The 14,595-nt window shown below is 42.4% G+C and overlaps 1 protein-coding gene across 1 annotated transcript in view; it reads left to right on the top strand.

The window, feature by feature from the left end:
• Window positions 1-4,911: 4,911 nt before the first annotated feature.
• LOC139666752 (voltage-dependent T-type calcium channel subunit alpha-1I-like) overlaps window positions 4,912-14,595 on the top strand; it is a gene marked incomplete at both ends in the record, with an annotated part of 53,951 nt that continues 44,267 nt past the window's right edge. Inside the window, 2 exons of the mRNA XM_071546070.1 lie at window positions 4,912-5,034; window positions 11,508-11,641. Of these exons, the coding sequence (XP_071402171.1) occupies window positions 4,912-5,034; window positions 11,508-11,641 (257 nt within the window). The remainder of the gene's footprint in view (window positions 5,035-11,507; window positions 11,642-14,595) is intronic.

Genomic DNA, 14,595 nt, shown 5'->3' with positions numbered 1-14,595 from the left:
GTTATCAAATAAAGGTAGTGGAGTAAAAAGTACAATATTTCCCTCTGAAATGTAGTGGAGTAGAAGTATAAAGTAGCATGGTAATACTCAAGTAAAGTACAAGTACCTCAAAATTGTACTTAAGTACAGTATTCGAGTAAATGTACTTAGTTACTTTCCACCTCTGGATTTTTCCCATTTTTTGTTCTTTCCTACTGAATTGACTTCCAAAGAGCAAGTCAGAGCAAGACCCATTGCAGCACTCCTCACCTTCTGTATTTGCATGGTCTAAATGCTGTTTCAGAGGCTTTTCCACCAAAATTCTAGGGGAAACACTAAGTACCTTCTTATTATTGACATGAAAATGGTTAAATTTAAAGATACTGAATATTGGCACAAAATGTCAACTATCAACAGCTTCAGTCCAAAAATATCAGTATTGGTATTCAGTGACCAGCATTTGAAGATCGTAGTTGTACTGGGCAGCTCCCAGTCGTGAGCAAATGTAGCTGAGTGAATGTGAAGCAGGGGAGTGAAGAAAAAGAGAAACCGGCTCAGCAAACAGTTGTTGAAAAAATAAAGGTTGATTTTCTTTGAACAAGATGTGTGTAATGCGGGTTCGTGCTTTGAATTCCATGCTGTCTTCCATCTGGTGGTGATGTGTGTGTGTGTGTGTGTGTGTGTGTGTGAGTGAGAGAGAGAGAGAGAGAGAGAGAGAGATGGGGAGAGACAGAGAGAGAGAAAGAGATCGGTGAGTCTATGAGAGAGAATGAGTGAGAGAGAGAGAAAGAGATACAGGGCCTCCTCCAAGGCACCTACACTAATTGACTCATTTTTCAGAAGTGCAGAGAGACAGAGACAGACACTTTGTTAGAGGCAGCTCATGTTTATGTGTGAGAAGCTGAACTGGAATACCGGGCATACTGGCGAGTTGCGGAGGCCTCTTCAAAAAGGATGCATTTGGCAGTGGAAATAACCCCAAGCTGATCCTGACAGCATTAGCCCATAGGCTGTCTTCATTACTTTGACTGGGGGGGGGACAAAAAAAGCGCTGACCTGCAGTTTCATCCAGCTATGTTATTTGCATTGAAGTGTATATCTGCCTATAAAGGCTGGGCTTTTAGACGGTGTGTTCAGAAGCATCGCCTGGAGGGTCTCACCATAAGTTCGATGACAACTGGGGACGATATCTTTCTCCTCATTAGGAAAGGCTAGCTATGGAAAACAGCTGAAGTAGCAAAAGTGTATGTGTGAATGTGTGTGTGCTGCTGAATGATGACGCAAGTTCAATTGTATTTGTATCCCTTGTAAGTAAGTAAGGCTAATAATTGATTTTACTGGATACAAGTGAAAAATTACAATCGGTGTGTGTGTGTGTGTGTGGATCTGTGTGTGTGTGTGTTTGAGTGTGTGTATGTGCACTCTTAACTGATTTCGTGCCTGTGTTTGTGCTTGATTCATATTGCTTGCATGTACTACCCTGTGTGTATTTACCAGCCAGATACTGCAGCCAGTGCTTTTTAAAGCAACATTGGAAGGTACAGTATAACCCCAAACTGTATCTTAAGACCGTTAAGTAGTGTGTGTGTGATGCAGGTTTGGCAGTACAGTCTGTGAAGTATGACAAACGGGTATTCAATGACAAATCTTCCCTCTTAACCTTGTCTCTCATGTCTACTTTACAGCTATTAGCCTGCGGGACATCAATATTTAACATGCCTCTCTGCAGCGCTGAATATTTCTCTTTAAATTACCCCCATCAGCTGACACACATTGATTTACTGTTTGATTTAATGTGGGACTTAATGTGTACAAGTGAGAGTGTGTGAGCGTGTGAATGCGTGCTTACATGTAGGTGGGTGTGAGCATGAGCGTGTGTCTGTGTGTGTGCGTGTGTGTGTGTGTGTGTCTGTATAAGTGTGAGATGGCAAGCAGGAGTGTGGATGTATGCTTTATGTTTGTGTACATGTATCTGTGCTTGCACCTATGTGTAAATACACGCATATGTGTACTTTATGCCCATGTAAGTGTGCATGTGAGTGGGTGTCTGTGTTTATGTGAGTGAGCCCGTGTCTACGCGTGTGTGTGTGTGTGTGTGTGTGTGTGTGTGTGTTGTTTGTGTGTATGCATGTGTTTTGCCCACTCACAGCCTATCTTTATCCATGCTGTGATATCTACAGTAGTGATGCTCTCCGTGGGAAGGTTCAGGCAGGGCCAACAGGAACATGTTGAGGATCTCATCTCTGTGGGAATTCTGTCTGCTCACATTCTGTATTGAACTTGACAGTGAATGACTGTGAATATGTGTGATTTTAAAGGTGTAGCACCTGCGCTATCAAGTCTTGCGCTCACCTCCAGGGTATCTAGCAGTGACTTTCTATCTACCTGCTGATAAAACATGGAGCGTATGAAAAGTTTCATTCAAAATGTTTTATAGTCAAGCTTTTCTGTGATGTCTTTTATCTTATTTCTTTGTTTTTACTTGTTTAATTTGTTTTCTGCATGATGTTTGATTGTTAAAGCACTTTGTAGACTCTATTTTGAAGACAGTCCTATACAAATAAAAAAAAGTAAATGACAAACTATTATTATTGGTACTACAGAATTTTGCATTCTGATATATTACATCTCCATTAGACATTTATGTTGGCTTTACCAGAGAGGAGAAGACAAGTTCGGTTGATGTTTTTGCAAATCCTACTGGTCACTGACAGAGGTTAATAAAGGTAATAGATTACTTAATGCCCCTTTAAGCTAAAATCACACTCTGTGCACCCATCTGATATTGTGTTTCGCTTTTATTATACAGTTCAAAGTAGAGAGAAAGACAGGAACGTTTGGGATGGCATGAGATAAAGGTCCTGGATCAGATTTGAAACACGCCACCAGGATGTAACTGATATCCTGGTTCATTGATATTCTGTTTTTTTTTAAGCTTGCTATACAAGAGGCAGAGACAAGAGAGACAGAGAGGGACACAGTCAACAAAACAAAATGAAAAATAATCTCCTTAACCTTGCCAGGCAGTATGCCCCTAGAATAACAGGTTTCACATTTTCTCCTTCTCTTTCCTCTTGAAGTTGTTCCCGTCCTGCAGGCTGTGTGTTGTAGGCTGCTGGGGAGCTGTACAGTGTGCTGTGATACAGCCTTAGGGAGGGATTGGACCTCCTGGGCTATTACAGCACATCCTCCTTTATACACTTGTTAGCCAAGCGCTGCTCTCTCCCCTTCAGCACACAATACATATTCAGTCACTCCGTCACACTCTGGTGGACGGACCTTGTTTTTGTCGTCTTTCTCCTGCATACAGTTTGGTGCTGCATGTTCTGCTCGCTCCTTTAACTTGTTCTCAAAAATGCTTGGTTCATTACAGTTTTGGTAATGTAAAAACACTTGGTATGCCTAGGGATATTGTCTGATGTTTGGGCTACAGCAATTTTTAGTAATTTCGAGAAGTCAGTTGTCATTTTACGTATTACAGAGTAAAAGAGGATTTTCTTCACAGGACCCCTGGAGCAGGTATTGTAGGGGTACAGTGCCTTGTGTGAGATGTATTACAGCTCCAATTTTCGGATGCTCCAATGTCCTCCATTATGGCAGACAACATTAATCAACCCCAGTAAAGTAAATTAATCTGTTTGTAACAGTTATTCAGCCCAGGTATCATCCTCTGCAACACTAATGATAATGTTGATGAAGCTGTTGAGGCTCCACCCTGACACACTGCAGGTAATAATTATGACTGATGATTATGAGAATGATAATAATGTTAGTGATGGTAACAATTACGTTCTGCATCATCAACCAATGATGCAGACGGCAATCTACATTACAGTATAATATGTAATATTCTCTCTATAGAGCTCCTCTCTTGTAAAACCTCACATTGTACCATGGTCTGTTTTAGAAGATGAGTCAGTTAATAGTAAAAAATGACCCAACTTCCGGTCTTAAAAATTATGCGTTAACCCTGACCTTGGACTCTGCTTGAACTATTTTGCCTCACAGAGAGCATAGCCATGATGTTACCATAGCAACCAACCTGATGCCGAACTGAAACAAAATATTTTTTTCTCAAAAACTGGATGCTGACAATAGTTTTCCAATCCAAACGAATCTTAGATCTTTTTAATGGACGATATCTGCAACAGAAGGCCGTATCTCGCAACTTTTCACCATGAGTCAGCAAAGTGTATTGTTGTATTGTTGGTCCCGCCCTCCTCCCCCCCCAGTTGGTCAACTTCTGTCCCCAGCAGTTGTCACTCATCTTGATGAGCTGTCTACCTTGAAACAACATCTAGCCTGAGGCTGAGGTACCCAGCATCCCTAAAGCCTCCACAGGCCTTCAAGAAGCAGACAGCCAACACAGCCAGTCTTTAATTTCTTACTGCCTTTTGTTTTGTTTTTTGTTTTTTTTTTGTTTGGTTAGGTTATGTATTTGTATGTGTGTGTGTGTGTGTTTGCTCATATGTGTGTGCAAGTGTATATGTGGATGTGCTTGTATATGTATGACATATGTATGCAAATTTATGTTGGGTGGTTTTATACCACCTGTGTTTTCTTTCCCAAATTGAACAAATAAACAAATACTCCCTTCTTCCATTATTGTGGTTGTGATGCCACACCCAGCCTACATCCACAGCAAATGGTATAAATCACAAAACATCCTGAACATCATTTAAAGCCAATTTCAGGCAATAGGGGGGGTTTGGCACATACTGTACACACAGTCACAGACAGATAAGGTTTGATATATTCTATGCATTTATTGTTATTGTAATGTGAAAAATCTGCATATATAGACAAGCAAATTATGTTTCTCGCCACACTTTGAGATTTGATATTGGTGGTACCTGGACATATGGGCTGAATGAAAACACTCTGCTTCTGTACTGCACTCTGCCTCTCTATGTGTTATTCTCCTTAACCCAGTGTGTGTCTACCTGGTTCGAACGTGTGAGCATGATGGTAATCCTGCTGAACTGCGTGACCCTGGGCATGTACCAGCCGTGTGAGAACATCGACTGCTCCTCAGACCGGTGCCAAATACTGCAGGTACACACACACACACACACACACACACACACACACACACACACACACACACACAGGTACAGTACAAGCATAAATACAGAGACACAGATGCACATGGAACCATACTGTATATACACGTGCACCCACACAGTCAGACACACATACACACACACACACAGGACTATGTATGTATAGACACACACATATATGCATACATAGAAACATACATGCGCACACACATACACACACACACACTCACAAAAGCACACAGTGTAGCACACATGGAAGCACAGCGCACACTTTTGCAGTTCCTATGTATTGACATGTGTTCACACATAAGGAAGCACACACTCACATGTACACACTCTCCTTCCCTGTCTCTCTCCCTCCCTCCCTCCCTCCCTCGCTCCTTCCATCCCTCCCTCTCTCTCTCTCTCCTTCCTATTCTCTGTTCCCTCTCTCTCCCTCCCTCCCATGCTGTGCATGTGGGACCTGTAGCTCTCTGCTGTGACTCACTACTAGCATGTGGTCTTTGATAATGCAGCGAACACGATTGTTTCTCACGCACAACACCACAGTCATCTGGCAAAACGCAGGATCCCTTCTCACTCATGTCAAAGGTGGCTTGAGTGGGTGTAATGCGAGTGCGTGTGTGTCTATGTGTGTGTGTGTGCGTGCATGTGCGTGTCTACTGTCTGTCAGTGTAAAGTGCTTGTTGAATCAGCCTGCCATCCTGTTTTTCCATCTTCTCACATGCGCTCACACTCTCTCATACACATACACATATGAGCCACCACACTCATCATACCCAGCCAACACATCCACACACACACACACACACACACACACACTCACAAACACACACATGTACACACATCCACACACAGTAGATTGATTTGGCTCCCTGGGAGATGTGGCTGGTGAGCGGGACCTAATAGAATTTCACCTCCCAGTATCTATAGACCCCATTCAATATCAATATGGATTTAGCGGGCTACGGCGCCGCAGTCAATACACTCCTCTCAGAAAATACGTTGCTCAATACAATGGCTTCAATGGTGCCTCACCAGCACAATCTATAAGCTCTAACACATGTGGACTCTTTGGGGAATTCACTTTAGTTATTTAGTCAGACAGCACATGGATGGACAGATGGACGGTTGGATGGGGGGGAAGGATGGCTTGACTGGGTGATTTCTGAATTTGAGATTCAATTGCAAGGGCAATCTGCACATTTCTTTGGCATCTCAGTTGCTTGAGTTAAAATCACAGAGTTTTTTGTCTTATTCATCAGTTCTTACAAAGACAGTTCATAGCCAAGCTTTATTCAAACCCACAGAACTTTATTTAAAACTCTATATTTCACTCAATATAAGTGTGCTATAGGCTGCAATGAAGCGTTGGAATGAGCAGATACAGAATATGTGACATTGTCGCACAGTATGGAAAAACTGTTTTTTATAACATGAGAGGAAATTTAAGGGGAAACTCAGGGTGCAAGGGGCTACAAAATGTATGAAAATCAAGTTTTTGCACAAACACGCCCTTGAAAATAGTATTGAACAAGCAAATAACCCCCTTCATCACCAATTGCAAGTGCAAATTGCTTCAGCTTTTAGACTAATCCACCAAGGCGGCACCCTTGCACCCTAAAGCCCCCTTATAATTGGTGACCTGATCTGAGTTTCTGGGATAGGAAACCCTCTGCCTTGCTTCCTGATTTGCTGCAGCAGTGATAACAGCCATTCTGAAAGAACAAACTCTTTGCACCTTTCAAAGGATTTTATATGCGCTACAATAATTATATTAAGGGCGGTTGGTGTTATGAGGTGATCGTGAATTGGGCACAGTCTCAATTTGCATGGCCTGACCTATAAATAACTATTATGTGGGCAAAACAATGGGATTTACATATAATTTACATACAGTATGTATGACCATGACAGGCACAAAGAGGCTTTATTTTTTGACCAACACTATTAGACACGCTTCCCACTCATAGCGCACAGTCAGTGAATAGCATGGCATTATCATTTGGTCATTTTGGTTATATCACCAAAATGACCAAATGATAATGCCATGCTATTAGTATTGTACTGCATTGTAGAACATATATCACTTACATATACAGTATAGTTTACATCTTGATTGTTTGGTTGACTGACTTTTGAGTTATGCCATACACTTGTAGTCAATAGACAATTTCCATCCACTGAGGGTAACTTGTACGCATGTTACTGATAAGACACTAGTTGACTTTTTAAAGGCACAATACAGAATTGAGTGCACAGCGCCACCTGTGGTCACACCAGCAGAGCACATGATACAAGGAATGAAATGTACTTTGAAGCTGTAAAAGGTCTGTGGGCATTTGTTGTTTGTAACCATCAGAGCTACAGTAAATTAATCTAAACATTGTGAAGAGATTAGTTTTCCATTTGTGATAATGTGATTCTGACCCTCGATATATAACAAAATGGTATAATAAAGCATCAAGATAATAAAAAACTAAAATGCTGTGTTTGTAATCCCATAGTGATATCTTGTTTAAAGATAGAATAGTCAAGCAGAGAGGGTTGATGTTCCACTGTAGAGCTTCCAAGAACACTTTATCACTCTTCCCTTGTGTGTGTGTGTGTGTGTGTGTGTGTGCATGTGCGTGTGTCTTGTGATGTGTGATGAAAAAAATCCAGCCTGGACAGCTTTGGAGCAGCTGTGAAAGATTAATTTACTCTGCCTCCCCACACACAAATGCACGCACACACACATACAAATACATACACAAACATACACACACACACGCACAGACGCGTTCTCTTTGAACCTACCTGCCAAAGTATCTACTATGCCTATAAAGGAGAGAGTCAGGTCAAGTCAAGTTTATTTATATAGCCCTTTGTCACAAGCATGTCTCATAGGACTTTACAGAGAATGTGTCTAGCTAGGTCTAACTAAACACAATCAATGGTGAACAAAGTTATGTAGGACAAACATAGCAAAAAAACACAGGTAGGCAAGAGCAGATTTAGCAAGACAAACAATCTACCTATTCTACATAGCCTAACCTACCCGGCACCCCCAGCCTTAGACCCTAAATGCACACGAGGAAAAACTCCCAAGAAAAACCTAGCAGGAAAACTTGGAAGAAACCTTGGGCGGGCTGAGGCAAAGTTAAGAACAAAAGAGAGAAGAGAGACACAGAGATAGAACAAGAGGGAGCGAGTAAAGAGAAAGAGAGAGAGAGAGACGGGTAAAGAGAGACGTATAGAGACAGAGACAGAGAGGTAAGTGAAAAAAGAGACAGCAAGACAGACAGAGGAAGGGAAATAGAGTGAGAGGTGACGGAAAGAGAGCTGCAGAAATGCCAGAGGAGACATCTTTCTGACATTTGGTGGAGTCTTCATCTCTCTTGGGTCAGTGAACTTTACAAACGGTGGCACCTCGTCCATCTCTCCTGCGGGATAAAGGTCACAGCTGCAAACTTTGACCGTTTCCCCCGGCATTAGTAGGCCGGCGTGGCGTCTCCGCACACCTCTGGGACTGCTGAGTACGATGCTTTCTTTTGGCGGCGCGCCAGTGAGAAAACAAAAGGCTCACGTCAATGGTTCAATTTCAGATCATGGTGCCTACAGTACTTCCCTCTGTAAATCAAATTACAGGCAACGCCAAGCGCGTCAGCTCATCTGTAATCCCCCGTATACACAGAAAACAACACCAGCTAATCTAGGCTTTTCACTCACAACAGCAATAACAACAAGCATTAGTGAGCAGAGATCTTTGATTTATTTGGATTTTTTCTTCTTCTTTTAATTAGACGCTTGATTAAAGCTGGGAGTGGGGTGTGGGGATGTGGAGCTCATCTCTGATTACTGCTCAAACAAATTATTTTCCATTAGCCCGCTGTTTAGAACAAACTACTCAACTGGGGAGAGAGTGGGGGGGAGTGGGAGAGGGAAGGGGAGAAATGGAAATGGAGGGGGAAAGAGGGAAATAGAGAAGGTAGGAGGGAGAGAGACAGAGGCAGAAAGAGATGCGTGGCGGGAAGAAGACAGCTGGAGAATTAAATGGAAAGGGATGGAGGGAAGGGAGAGAGGAGGTAGGAGGGAGAGAGATAGAGACAAGGAGATGAGTGGAAGGAAGGAGAGAGCTGGAGAAATAGATGCGGAGAGATGGAGGGAAGGGAGAGAGGAGTTAGGAAGGAAGGGTACGAGATCAGCAGGGACGGAGTGGTAGAAGGAAAGAGGGAGAACAGACAGAAAAACGGGAGAAAGATGAGTGGAGGCAAGGAAAGAGGGGAGAAATAGAAGTGGAGGGAGGAGGGGAGGGAAGGGAGAGAGGAGGTAGGAGGGAGAGAGATGGGGATGGTAAGAGATCAGCAGGGACGGAGTGGTAGAAGGAAAGAGGGAGAACAGAGAAAGAAGGGAGAAAGATGAGTGGAGGCAAGGAGAGAGGGGAGAAATAGAAGTGGAGGGAAGGAGAGAGGAGGTAGGAGGGAGAGAGATGGAGACAAAGAGATGAGTGGAAGGAAGGAGAGAGCAGAAGAAATAGATGTGGAGAGATGAGGGAAGGGAGAGAGGAGATAGGAAGGAAGGGTAAGAGATCAGCGGGGACGGAGTGGTAGAAGGAAAGAGGGAGAACAGACAGAAAGACGGGAGAAAGATGAGTGGAGGCAAGGAGAGAGGGGAGAAATAGAAGTGGAGGGAGGGAAGGAGGGAGGGAAGGGAGAGAGGAGGTAGGAGAGAGATGGAGAGAGATGGGGAAGGCAAGAGATCAGCAGGGAGAGATGGTTCGGGAGGAAAGAAGGGAGAGAAGTTGAGGGCGGTGAAGGGAGAAGAGGTTTCTGAACCCCGTTTTCGTTTGCTCAGTACACTCTGTATCCTCTTCATTAGGGACACCTACCTAGTGCAGGACAGGACCCCCTTTTGCCTCCACAACTTAGAGCCTGAATCCTTCGGGGCATGGATTCACTAAGGTTCTAGAAATGTTCCACAGCTGATCTCAGTCTATGCCGACTTGATAGCGTCACACATTTCCAGAATTTTTTTGGTGGCACATTTATGCTACAACATCCTGTTCCACTTCACCCCAAAGATGCTATTGGGTTGAGATCTGGAAACCGGGCTAAATCCACTGTCATGTTCTTGGAACCATCTTGAGATGATGATACATCTCTTGACGTTTCCCATTATCCTGTAGGAAGTATCCATTTGACAAGGGGTAGATATTGGCCATGAAGGGATGCGTCTGGTTTAGCTACGCTGTGACGTACAAACGTTGCTCAGTGGGTACCAAAAGGGCAAAAAGTGATGCAAGGATCCATGGATTCATACTGTTCGCAGCAAAATGTGACCCTGCCATCGGCATGTCGTAACAGAAACTGGCATTCATTGGACCAGGTGGCGTTTTTCCGCTTTTCAGTCGTCCCGTTTTGGTGATAATGTGTCCACTGTAGCCTCATCTTCTTGTTCTTCACTGACCGGTTTGACGATTTGTGTGTTCGGAGATGCCCTTCTGCACATCGCTGTTGTGCTAAAATGTCGTTTACATACTTGCGGCCCGCATGTTAGCTTAAAGTCCCACTGAAACGGAAGTTAGAGTGTCTTTAGCTTCTGTACTGTGACGTATTTCTCAGTGAAACGGAATATTTGAGCGGTGTACAGTTACAAGAGGGATTTAAATCAAATCCTTCACATTTGATTGGACCGCTAAACAGTGGGCGGGGCTTAGAGTTTAGCGCGATACGGAGCTACAGAGAGAAATGGAGCTACAGAGGACTGTTGGCTCCACACACACCAGGTTGAAGGATGATTGATGGGTGGATGTCATGATATTATTGGTTGAAATTGGTTGGTTCATGCTTACGTGAGCACACGGCATATTTTGTTTTACAGGAAGAAAACATGATTGGATTTTGATATAAGAATACAAAGAAATTGATTTTTTAATTTTTTTTTTTGGCATATATTGTTAAATAGGTGCACAATATGACTGGGGATGTGATCTAAAAGGGTTAAAAATGCATTTTTAATTTCATCTCGACTTTAAACAAACCTTGTTCTCCTCTGACCTCCGCCATCAATGAGGCATTTTTTTCTGACTCGTTTTTTGTTTCTATTTTTGGTTATCGCACCATTTTCTGTAAACTCTAGAAACTATAGTGCGCAAAAATCCCAGGAGGTAGATGGTTTCTGAAATAATGGAATCAGCACTATGTTCAAAGTCAAACCTCTCAACCCTGTCTGTATGCTTTGTACTTGTGTTTTATTTATACGTGACTCCCTGTATGGAGGAGCAAGTTGTTTGCATAAAGGAGGAGGTGTACCTTTTAAAGTCGATTCTGAGTGTATGTTCGCTTCTCCCTCATACTCTCCCCTGACATTAGTAATAATTTATCTTTTTCTCCTCTCTTAAACTTTTTCTTCACATTTTTTGGCATTTTTCTCATTCTTCTATATGGTTACCATTGTCTCTCTCTCCCTGTGTCTCTCTCGCAGGCCTTCGATGCATTCATCTACATCTTCTTCGCTCTGGAGATGGTTGTGAAGATGGTCGCCCTGGGAATCTTCGGTCGACGCTGTTACCTTGGCGACACGTGGAACCGGCTGGATTTCTTCATCGTCATGGCGGGGTGAGGACCTCCCTTTCCCTCTGCTTGATCTCCATTCTCTCTTTTATCCCTTTTGTATCTCTTCTTTTCCAGCGGAAAAGCTCTCAATTTAAGGATTTAAGGATAAAAGATAACGTCTTCAGTTGATAAAATAAGAGCACTTAGAATGGATTTTCTCTTTATTTATCAAAAAGAGAGAGAAAGAGAGAGATACTGATACTTGCTTGTGGCATTTTAGAAAGGAACTCTTCTTCTACTAAGCCTAACAATGTTGCAGCTAGGCTTTAACCCACATCTTGTGCATAAAATCTTACTCATGTACAGTAACTGAAAAATTAAGTGTTGGGTTTGATACGGGCAATTGTACAGTATGTACAGTTTGTGTAGCATAGCTTAAAACAAACCTTACCTATCTTGTGCACCCCTTTCATCCGTTGTTTAGTTTATACTTTTCCACTCCCTCTCTCACCGTCTTGTTCAGCACACCTGTTATGGCCACCTGTTGCTGTCTCTCTGTTATGCTGTTTTCGAAGGATGGATTTCCTTTGAAAATCTTCTCTGGCAATCTCTCTAACAATCTCTCGAACCCATCCACGTGGAATTCTGCCAACTCTGTTAGCGAGGGAAGTTGTGTAATATTTAAAATCATTTGAAACGCTGTCCATCGGTCGTGACTGGAACTCTAAATCTGATTTTTAGCATCTCAAAGGATGCAAAAGCATCTCAAAGGATGCAAACGTTTTGTCTTTAAAGTTCCACTCTGTGATTGCAGTGTGGTGTCCTCTGTTGAAACACATTCAGACCTTCACTCAAGCACTGTGCACAGCTCACAGTTACCCAAGAGTTAGGAATGAGTAGATGTACACTTTAGGTGATGGATATCTAAATATAGGTATGTCCACCTTCACATTATATTAGAAGGATTCTGATTCAAACTCAATTTGTACCCTTGTTTCTTTACACACCCAAAACCCTACAAAAGTGGTTTTCAGTCATGCCATGGAGGCCCAAGAGTTTACACATTTTCATTACAGCCAAACTCTACACCAGCAGATTTTACTGATTAGCATACCTTTAACCATATAAGGAGAAATTAATCAGTGAATTCAGCTGTTTTAGTGTTTGGTTGGAAGGAAATCCTGCATACACTTGGACCTCAATGGCAAATGATTGTTAAATATCTTCCCTACAATATGTTTATCACTCAATTGGTTTCCTGATGTGAAATAAGAACTCTCCATACTAATACTTCCAAATACCTCATATAAGTTTGCTACAAAAACTTGAAAGAAGTGAATTAGGTTGTGAAATGTTCTTGGTTTGTCTTTGTTTTTTTTAGGATGGCAGTCCATTCAACTTTGATATTTTAATTTTAGACAGTAGGGAAGTAGAGAGGGAGATAGAATAAGGGAGACACAGGGGGAAAAAAAGCTCTGGAAAGATTAAATCCTGGCCCAGTGAAGGCACAAATGTTTCCAGATCTGCAGTACTTACCCACTAATCTGTGTGCACATTGGAATTAAAGCAATTTGATGACTCAAAACAATCAAGCTGGATCCTACCATTTGAGTTTTTAAGAGATCCTCAAAGGAGATGGCGCTACCAGTGTGCACACAGCGGGTGCCAATAAATCATTTAAATGTGCTGCGTTAAACAGACACTAGCCATCCAGTGGTTTTTACAAGGATTGGGCCTTGTTGAATGATGACTTCCAAAGCCAGATCGCACAGCCAACATCCGCCCAGGGTTACTGAAGGTAGTATGCACCGCCTCCATCCTGGTGACAGGTTCCTTTCAAAGGATGTGGGAATATCTCTGGTCTGTGTCTCCTGCTGCTTTTAATGACAGTGAGCATATACTGTATACAGACCAGACACTGATGCACAAAGACAGAATCCATCATGTTGCAGACTTTCCACACATGTGCCTTCAACACTATGCATGTGACACTCTAGTGAACTCTATGGACATTCTGTTGGCATGTGCATGTCCATAACAAGCAAAGTTTCCTAGACATGTGTATCTAAATCTGCAGAGGGCCTGTGCAACTTAATACAGTCTGATTGGTGCCTATAATGATTTATTGGTTTGAGGATATTTATTAACTTTAAAATGTATTGTATAAGCATTTTATACAAGCACTGACAGTACGTGACAGCTATTATATGGACGGTTTTACATGTAATTCGGAGTTTGTAAAGATTTGTTTACATTTGTAATGACTGCATTGCAACACTGGGATCAAATACAGCTGTATGTGGTTACGAATAACCTATGATTAGGAATGGTCCAAAATGCATATTGTCAAGCTCCTTAAGGACATAATGTTTGGTTACTAAGGAACATCCCAAAATGTTGAAAGAGTGACAGCAAAACTAAAGATTGTTCTCTCTCCTCTTCCTTTCTGCCAAAACAGAAATTGCCTTATTCAAACAAACTACCACCACATGGAAATTTTACATTTGCTTTGTGGTGTGCACGGTGGCATGTCCCTCATAACCATTGACAATCACTCTCCAAACACACTATGACAGGCCTTTATTGCTGATTGGATCCGTAAAGCTTAGTGGTGGTGAATCCATCCACAGCATTCCCAACGTGAATCTGGGCCTGGTTTCCAAAGCATTGTAACATTCTCGTACTTTTAATAAGCCTGTGGGTTCTGGTAAAGTTAGTGCCTCTTGTTTTCCTGGACATGGGCAAGAAATCTATAGAAGAGTAAGGATAAATAAGAGTAAATACATCACTGCATGGAGCAACAGCGTACATGGCAGCCAAACCGAAAAGCTCTTAGGGCTGTTTGTGTAGTAGTGAATGGGCCACCACTCTCTTCATCTTTGCCTTCTCAATTTTACACACAACCAGTCTGGGTGATGGAGTTGCTGGCAACTCTTTTTCTTTTGTTATGTGGCTAACTAGCAGTTCTTGCATTTTCTAAACTCGTGCCACTGAAGATAAGAGGGTTCGGGTTAGAT

Source organism: Centroberyx affinis, unplaced genomic scaffold (genome assembly GCF_046629955.1).
Source record: "Centroberyx affinis isolate AG114_WGS23_722 - 3 ecotype Tasmania unplaced genomic scaffold, CSIRO-AGI_Caff_v1 ptg005108l_1, whole genome shotgun sequence".
NCBI lineage: Eukaryota > Metazoa > Chordata > Actinopteri > Beryciformes > Berycidae > Centroberyx > Centroberyx affinis.
Note: the sequence above shows the minus strand (reverse complement) of the source record. Positions and strands in the feature narration are given on the sequence as shown.